General features: G+C 30.9%; 1 protein-coding gene and 1 long non-coding RNA gene across 2 annotated transcripts; both read left to right on the top strand.

Moving 5' to 3' along the window:
• The first annotated feature begins 1390 nt into the window (after window positions 1-1390).
• Window positions 1391-4914, top strand: LOC114258526 (uncharacterized). Its single transcript, XM_082915437.1, has 6 exons — window positions 1391-1963; window positions 2254-2409; window positions 3018-3092; window positions 3220-3345; window positions 3642-3728; window positions 4593-4914. The coding sequence occupies exons 1-6, from the start codon at window positions 1849-1851 to the stop codon at window positions 4667-4669; spliced, it is 636 nt and encodes a 211-aa protein (XP_082771563.1). The 5' UTR covers window positions 1391-1848; the 3' UTR covers window positions 4670-4914.
• Window positions 4915-7893: 2979 nt separating this feature from the next.
• On the top strand, window positions 7894-8221 carry LOC145819653 (uncharacterized). The gene is made up of 2 exons (XR_014360424.1): window positions 7894-8039; window positions 8176-8221. It is a non-coding gene; the product is annotated as an uncharacterized LOC145819653 (long non-coding RNA).
• The last annotated feature ends 1797 nt before the right edge of the window (window positions 8222-10018 follow it).

The raw sequence follows: 10018 nt of genomic DNA on the forward strand, positions 1-10018 counted from the left end.
GCGTACACATACAATTGCAGATGTTAGTGCTGTTAGTGACTGCAAGAGTTGGCTTTTTGTGTATGGCTGTTTCTACTGCTTCTGATGGCAGGGGAGTTTTTTGCTTGTCTTTTGTTGGTTTTGGTTGGTTACTCATCAACCTGATGTGATGCTGCAAATGATTGTGCTTGTTCTATGGTGCCAACCTAGTTGGGATCATATTACTTAGCTCTGATGCTCGTGCATTCATCTCTTTTATTGTTGTATAGTTTCTTATTTCTCATCAATAAATCTCTTTCTTTGCCGATCAAAAAAAAAAAAATGAAGAGAAGATTACTAGTATGTAAAAAGAAAGAATTTGTGACTATATTTGTTATTCACATTTTGAAACTGGTCTAAAATTAGTGTATTTAATACAAGTTATAATTTTTGTGAAGTTGATCATAACAAATATCATTACTGAATCATTTCAAGGTCGTTATTTCAAAAAAAAAAAAAATTATTACCATAGGATATAACCAAAGACCTTTTTGAATTATAACTAAAATAATCTTATAGCTAACATCACAATGAGTCATAACACACATCACAATATGTGTAACTAAATCATAATCAAGTCATAATTAACACCACAATAAGTCATAATGAAATATTACAAATATTATGATTGGTTGAGGAAATCCTATGGGGTGTGTACCATATGTACATTGTGATGTGTTTTTGTAGTATGTGTTATGTATTTTTGTAATAAATGTTACATATTTTTTTGATAGAAGTTATGATAATTTATGGTTGAAAAATAAAGTTACTTTTTTTGTGATAATGTTACGCATTTTGTGATAGTGTTATATATTTTGTAGTTAGAAAAAGTTTGGATAAAATAATGTGTAATATTACCACAAAAATATATAACACTATCACCAAATGCGTAACTTTATTTTTGAATTACAAATTGTCATAATTCCTATTACAAAATACGTAATATTTATCACAAAAATGCGTAACAAATGCATATGATACACACAATTATTGTGTGTAGCATAATATTTTCATCCATATAAAAAACAAATTATTAATAAAAAGGGGCCTAAGTATTATATAAATTAAAATCATAAGGGAACTTAATGTAATTATATCAAAACCGTAGAGTTTATTGTATTTTCACCAAACTTGAAGTGAAGTTGCAATTTACACTTTTTTATTTAACAATTTTTAATACTCCTAAAATAAAATAAAATAAAATAAAAGAGAAATGCCCCATCTCTCATTCTATCACTCCCAATTGCATCTTTAATGAGGTGACAAACAATATCAATCAATTAACTTTATTCAAACTCTTGTTTCTTATTTTAAAATTGCTTGTTACCTTATTTATTGAAAATATAATTAAAGGTGATAAAACAAAATAACAGAAGCTTCGACGACTGCTCCTTCATAAATCGCTCTGACGTTTCACGCGAGGAAGCTTCGACGACTCAAGGACCGCGCTGTCGCGACTTTTAGTTTTATGCAATTTCATTTAACTTGTGAAGGTTAAGTTGGTTGTTTTTGTCAGAATTAAACTGCATATGAAAATCTCTGTCTCATTTGACATATTCAAACTGACCTACCAATACAGAGAATTGAAAGTTTCAATTTCAAACCATACATTTCATTCATTGTCACAACATTATTATACTGATTTTTCATCCCAAGCCATCCACTTCACAAGGTTTTATATATATATGTGTGTGTGTGGAAGCTTCAATTGAGAAAATTTCAAAGCACAAATCCATATATAAATTAACAATCCCCCACTGAATACAACACCACCATATCCCTGCTTCACTCTCTTTCTTTCATTGTTTCTCTCTCTGAAAGTTGAAACAGATGGCGCCTTCCCACAGTTTCATGGCTTTTGTTGTTATTATCCTTGCTGCTGTTGTGCTTCCTATGAGTGCTAAAGCATCTGATGGCATCGCACCTGCTCTCGCTCCTTATGTTGGTAAGTAATCTCTCTCTAGGTGCTAATCTAATGATTAATAATTGACTTTCGCAGATAAAAAAACAATTGAGTAATGCTAGTAAATCTAAATATTTTATCAAATCTTCTACTAAATGTCTTATAGGTGTGTAACTCATACCAAATGTTTTATCAAATATTCCACAAAATGTCTTATATAAATCCACATAGTGTGGATCCCACACCTACGTAGAACATTTGATAAAATATATAGCTCCCTAACATATTTCAAAATCTGTCTCTCATGAATGTGAATGCATGTGTATACACAGACAATATATGCAATGACGTGGAATGTGGAAAAGGAAATTGCACTGTAGCACTTAACAGCACATTCAACTTCAAATGCGAATGTGAAAATGGTTGGAAGCGTACCCGTTTTGACAGTGAACAGGATCTTCTGTTTCTTCCCTGCGTTATTCCTAATTGTAATTTACCCTCTCTTCTCTTCTCTTCTCTTTCTTCATTTTCCTACTACTCTTTTCTTTCTCTCTCATAATTCTCTTATAAACAAATAAAATATCTATCTAAAAAGTTTTCAAACTCTCAACTATCAATTTAGTTCAGGTTGTATTTGAATTTTGACAAAAAAATAAAAATAAAAATAAAAATAGTGAATGAAGGGAAAAAAAATTAAGCAGAAATTGAATTTTTTTTCAATTTTTTTTTTTCTTTTTCGTCCCTGTAAATCTTTTACAAAATCAAACTCAAACATAATATTACTATTGACTTATCTTAAACAAAATATAAAAATAGTAGAAAATGCATAACAGTCACAACAACAACAACAACAAAAGTTTTGCATCTATTATGCCTCTTTCTTCAATAAAGTTTTTTTTTTTTGCTGATAAAAAAAAAAACAAAAAAAAAAAAACAACAACACGACTTTTCAGCAATCTCCCAAAACATATTATAAGTTCATCTTATAAATTAATTTTAATCAAACAGTAGTTGGTGTGTTTATATACATACAAATATTATTTGTGCAGTTTAGTGATGGAATTAATAATGGTTTGATTTTGGTTGGTGGTTGCAGGTTCTCTTGACTACTCGTGCATGCCAGCCGCTCCTCCAGCTCCATCCGTTCCATTAAATTCATCTGTATTTGATCGTAATCATCCTTACTCACACTATACCTTCTCTACCCTTACCGTCAATATCATTTAATTTTTCTTTTATTTCTGGATATAATCTGGTTACCTTAATTAATATTAATAATATGATTACGGGTTTTGTAGCATGTTATTTTGTCTATTGTGGAGAAGGAACATGCACGAAGAACAAAACAATGACTCATACTTGCCAATGCAACCCTGGTTACTCTAATCTTCTCAACATCACTGCCTTCCCCTGCTACAGTGACTGTAAGAATTAATCTATGCCCTCAAAGCTCTCTTCTATTTTTGTTCTACATGTACATGTATATGTTGATATTATTGAAAATGTCTATGAACACAAAAGTCGATTAATGAAAAAGGATTGTGTCTGATTCGGTGATTGATTTTTGCCCAAATAGAATACCGGATAATATTTCTACATATGCAAAATTCAACTACCCCCACCGACCTTTTCTTCCTTTTTATGGTGAAAGTGAACTTTAACCAATGATTTTGTGGCTTCTAAAATTTGTTTTTGTATTTTTTTTTTTTTTTTGATTTAGGTGCCCTGGGTTCTGACTGTGCAAAGCTTGGAATTAAGGTTTCGAACTCAACGTCAAACTCAACGTCTTCAAGCAATAGCAATCAAGGTGAGATGACCATTCAAATCACTTGTAACTTCTAAGCCCTTTTTTCTTTTTCTTTCCGGTCTGCAACCAATTAGGCTAGCCTAGCCTAATTGGCTACATGACTTTCTTACATTGTGTTTAGTTAGATAATTTGATAATGAAAAAAGAAAATATAGATGAAATGTGAATAAAATATACTTATATTTTATTTAATTTCACACATTTTTTCTCTTTCATTTTTCAAATCTTTTTCGAAATCCCTCAACCAAATACAACGCCAAAGGCTTAATCTAAAAAAAAGTCATGGATTCAACTCTGATAAAGTAAATAGTTTAATGGATTTTGATTCATTCCATTTTTATGAAATAGAAATTTTCGTTTTATTTGATAAGGTTACCCAATACATCATCCATCTAAAATCGACTACCTATAAGTAAACATTATAATATATATTTTTTTTTAAATATGAATTTATCAATGTGAATTTTTCACAGATTGTTAATTATAAAATAAAGATATCGATTGCATCTATGAAAGCCGTTTGTGGTATACTTGATAGCCCCAGGCTTTTGAATCCTTAGACTGGACTAAGAAAGTCAATAATATATTTAATATTAAAACATATTTTAGTAAGCTGTTAGCTGTCTCTTTATAGTTGATGAAATTCACAAAATTCACATTTTAATCATGAAAAAAGATACATAAATCTATTTTTTGAATTTTTTAAACCCAATAATATATAAGTAAGATAATTAGTTGATAATTAAAAAAATTATAAAAAAGAGTTGTTTTAAATATTTTAACATTGTTACATCGTTGAATTTAAAAAATTAATCTAATTTTTAATTGTGTTTCTCATCATCCTTTGTTTTGTTGTGGGTGTAGGTTCCTCATTTCTGCCAGGAACATTCCATTGGATAGCTGTCTCTCTCATGTCCATCGCGATGGTTATGTGGAAGTAGATCATTGGCTTTTAGTTCACCACTCCTCTCACTTCACGTAGGATTTCATTGTTCTCTGTAATATTATATCATTGTTATACTTTCATTTTTCTGTCAAATTTGTCTGTAAAAATTAAATTTAAAAAAATCAGATTGTAATTTTGTATGAATAATAAGTAATCGCAGATGTAGGGAGACGGTGAGAGTATTGTTTGTCACATAGACTTTGAATAATAAATACGGTGATTATATCACCATTTTTTTTTTTAAATTTTTTTATGTATACAGTGCTTTTTAGTGGGTTCTAATTGCAAATTACAACTTCAAACTTGTGGCGGTCAATGAAGGACACAGCAGACAACTAGTTCTTTAATTCGGACATCCCTTTATACAAGAGACAAGTGTAACAATCAATAACATAACTCATTTTTATATTTTACTAGTTGGACCTCACACGCTACACGCGTCGGGTCGCATCATAATTTGTCAAAATTAAATTATTCTATTTTTCTTAATTTTCCAAAAAAATGAAATATATCTACACCAAGAAGAACTATGCTCGTGGGTTGTGTATAGACAAAGATAAAAAAATATAATTAATGGTTGATAAAATACAAGAACATGTTTAGTGTATTTGGGTCATGGATTTGCTTGCTAAGAAATATTCATTCACAGATTGCATTAAATTAACGGACTAACCAAGCTAATAAAGATAGGTTACTTGGAAAATATCGTGCATAATGCATTGACGTAACCACCTTATGTCTATCAATGATACGTAGTTAGTCAACAAGATGCAGTCATATGGACAGTTTCTCTATATTTCTTTTGAAAATAGTTTTAGAACACAAGATAATAACATGCACCCTCATTTGTCTATTGTTTTCATGCTCATTGCCTCCATGAAGCCTCTGCCTTAGGGATTGTTTGAGGTGTCCTAAATAAGTACACTTTTTGTCTTTTTGGACTAAAAAGTTGAGAAAAAAAATGTGGATGTTTGGGTTAACTTTTTGACTTTTTATGAAAAAATGTGTATTAAAAAATTGTATAAATAAGTGTATAGGGGAATAAAGTAATGGTGTAGGCCGTACGGTTGGAAGCAGCGCTGCAGTGGGTGTGTAGGAGATTGATTCTCTACTTTTCGAGCATAAGTTGGTCGGTTCTGTTCGGATCATGGAGGCCCACCACGGGTTCCGTTTTACTAATCGGAACCGTTTAATGTGTAGAAGTCGTTGAGTACTATATGTTTATAAAAAATCACGTTGATTGGATATCGATAGCTATCTGATCGTGTTAGTTTTTTTTGTCAACTGTTAACTATAACGCCATTCATTTTTTATACAAAACTGATTTAATCATGTTGTTAGCGATATCCGGTTGACGTGATTTTTTACAGGTATATAGTACTAGACAAGTTCTACATATTGAATGGTTCAGATTATTAAAACGGGACCCATGGTGGACCCGCACGGGCCCAACTTTTCCAATGTCACTTAGTGAATGCTTATAAAATAATTTTTTTCCCCTTTCTTGGCAGTTGGTTTAACTGATGGGCCGAAAAGTTGAATTATTTTTTAATATTTATATATTAATTTTTTTATATATTTTTTGTATGAATAGTGATAAGTTTTTAACTTTTTGAGTAACTTTTTGACTTTTTGTCTTTTTTAGTGGATCCCAAACCAGCCCTTAGTCTCATAGCAATAATATTTGGGGTTGGTTTGGAGTACAATTGCAATCAGACTGCAAAATACTATGGCATTTAATGTTCATTTGATGAACCAACCAATAGTGCAATCAAAGCCAAAGTTGAATAACAAAGCAATTGCAAGATTGACACATTCTCTTCACATAACGCCTCATCAGTCAGTTTTTGTAGTCATATAATTCAATTGAAAGTAGCACCATTTGGTTGACAACCTTGACTGTGAACTTATCCCTTTTTCCACAGCAGTCTTACATGACAATTCATCAATCATAGTTTTCTATAGATACAATGGAGTCGCAGAACTAAAAAATAATGCAAATGACATAATCTTATTTATAATAATTCTGAATTGAGGTTATTATCATTTAACAAGTTGCTGTGGTATTTATTTTCCCAATACTTCCATCAACAAGATCATAATGTTCTAACTTGCCACAACAATATTGGAGTGCATCAACTATTTTTGCATCCTTGATCCTTGCGAATTCTCCACATCCAAAAATATGGATTATTTTTCACAAAATTCTAAATTGGCTAGCCATTCTATGTAATGGTGAAGAGTTAAAACTATTTGAGCAAGGCTATTTTTTAGCATTTAACATCACTGAATCTATCATATCTAGAATTTCATTTTCAGCACTCATATCCAAATAATTCATGTCAACATAAGAAGAACCCAATCTGCTCTCACTACTACAAAAAGAGTTAAAGATCACACTTTGACAAAAAAAAAGATCTCACTTTTATTGAAAGTGTGATAAAAAAAACTAGATTAATATTTTAATCACACTTAATTTGATTGAGTGTGATAATATTTATTTTTTATGTCACTTTTCAATTAAGTGTGATTATATATATATATTTTTAATCACACATTCTAATTAAAGTGTGATTATATATACACTACTACTTTTTAATCACACTTTTTAAACAAGTGTGATTATATATATATATTTTAATCACACATTCTAATTAAAGTGTGATTATTTATATATTTTTTAATCACACCATCTAATTAAAGTGTGATTATATATACACTACTACTTTTTAATCACACTTTTTAAATAAGTGTGATTATATATATATTTTTTAATCACACATTCTAATTAAAGTGTGATTATTTATATATTTTTTAATCACACCTTCTAATTAAAGTGTGATTATATATACACTACTACTTTTTAATCACACTTTTTAAATAAGTGTGATTATATATATTTTTTAATCACACATTTTAATTAAAGTGTGATTATATATACATTTCAGTGTATATACATTTTAATCACACTTTTTAAATAAGTGTGATTATATATTTTTTTCCTCCATTTCAGCGTTACACTATAAATACACACACACAGTCATCTTCTCAAAACCCTAGCCGCGACGCATCAAACTTCTTCAGACTAGGGTTTGCTGATTCTCTCTCTCTACAGCCATGGTGAGTTCACATCCATCCTCCAATCTGCAACACAGTTTCTCTCTCTTAATCCATCTGTTACCACTCATCTTTCTATATGTATTTCTCTTTCTTTGTTAGGCGGAAATCGAAACAGAGGTGGCTACAGGACAACCAAAGAAGAGGACGTTTAAGAAGTTCAGCTTCAGGGGTGTCGATTTGGATGCTCTCCTTGACATGTCCACCGATGAGCTCGTCAAGCTCTTCACCGCTCGAGCTCGCAGAAGGTAGAATTTTGAGTTTGTGATTGTGCACATAGATACATGTGTACATACATATATATATATATATATATGTATGTATTTTATGTATTGTTGTACTCTGGAAGTGGTTCTGATTGATCTGTTTTTATACAATCAAAAGGTTCCAAAGAGGCCTCAAGAGGAAGCCGATGGCTTTGATCAAGAAATTGCGCAAAGTGGTAATAATTTCAACTATTATTTTTTATTTCTGATTGAATTCGATTTAGATCTTGTATTGTTGTTGACTTGAAAATGGATTTTTTTTTTATTTTTTTTATTTGAGATTGTGATTATGTTTGCGTGGCTGATTTCTGTCTTTGTGCTTGTTTGAATGTACTTTCTAAATCGTTGTTTCTGTTTTTATTTTAAATTATATTTTTGGATAAGAAAAATCACAAAACACATTACTGGTGGGTGGTAGTTTTGAAATGTGAAGCAAAATTGAAGTTGGGGTGTAAGTTGTAATTTGATATGAAAAAAGTTAAGTTATTTGAAATGAAGCAAAAGTTCAAATATGATATGAAGTAGAGTTTTTCTAATTTGGAATTGCTGAACTCCAAATGACAATGAATATATGTTATTTTATTTTATTTTATTATGCATGCCAATATGTTTTTTGCTCTTGACAATGATATTGAACTTTATCATAGTAAAAAGAGCTCTAGTTTTTTTTACCTCTGGTTGGTAATTGATCGCTAGAACAACTTCACTTACTCCAATAGCCTTGAGAGCCTCAATCTGATATAAATCATAAATCAATTACATTAATCTATGTTGAGCACACATGACACACACACAGAAAAGGGGATATGCATGAGGTAGTATGAAATTTTCTCATCAATCTTACAGAAGTTCATCTTTTCCGGAAGAACTTGAGTATTTCTTACCCAAAACTTACTTGATAGTACTTAAAGTAGGAAATGTCATGAAATAGGGATTATTATATTCGGATTATTTAAATAAACAGAGAAATCCTCTGGTAAAGAATTCAAAATTTGAATTGTAAGATTTGAGAAATCAAATTATCAATAACATGCTTAGGCTTTGAAACCTTCCCATTTAACAGAAACAACCTGTTTCGCCTAGAGGAGTCGAACATGGAAATATGTAAGCAGCAGAAACTTTTAGAAGTGACACAAGAATAATTAAAAGAATTGTGTACTGGTATTGCTCATGTCAACAATTTAATATCAAAGAACTTGTACAAAAAAAGGAATTCAATGAAGAAACATACTTGAATTTATCGAAATAAATTACACATGAAACATTGAAGATTTGCTAAGATATCATATGATTCATACCTGATGCAGGATCATTGGTTTGTTGGCAAAATCAACAAGTGGCTTTGGGACACTGAGTGTCAATGGCCTCAACCGAGTACCGAAACCTCCAACCAGAATAAGAGCCTTCATTGTGAGATGCCAGTTTACCCTATCAGATAAATAGTCAAAATATCAGCAGAAATCTATCACAAACTAATATAGAATGCAATTCAAAATACTGTTAGATGATGGATTTCCATGCCCTTTCATATTTATTCAAGTGAAAAAGGAAGGACACATTCCCATGGAATTCTATATCAAAATTTAGGATCAGGAGAAATGGTAATAAGATCATATCCACGGGCAAACCTGTTGGCCCTTTACTGACAGGTGTAAAATTAAGCTTGACACAAAATCAACAAATGCGGGGAACAGCAAGCAACGCCAGTCTATTACTCTATATATAAATAGGAGGCAGGAAAAAAGTAAAGGACCCTAAAAATTCAAAGCCAGGCTTCAAGGAAACGCCAAAAATAACCATACATGCGTCATAAGATAACTCATAATGCTAAAACAGCGACGGGAAATCCGTCCAAAGGTATAAAAAAAACAAATTCCAGCTACACCACAGGCTGGAGGTTTTAATGGGAATGACTAATCCATCAAATTTTATGATGGGCTACTCCATAAAGGATAAAGAGT

This window comes from Camellia sinensis, chromosome 2, assembly GCF_055761805.1.
Source record: "Camellia sinensis isolate YWXY chromosome 2, ASM5576180v1, whole genome shotgun sequence".
NCBI classification, from domain to species: domain Eukaryota; kingdom Viridiplantae; phylum Streptophyta; class Magnoliopsida; order Ericales; family Theaceae; genus Camellia; species Camellia sinensis.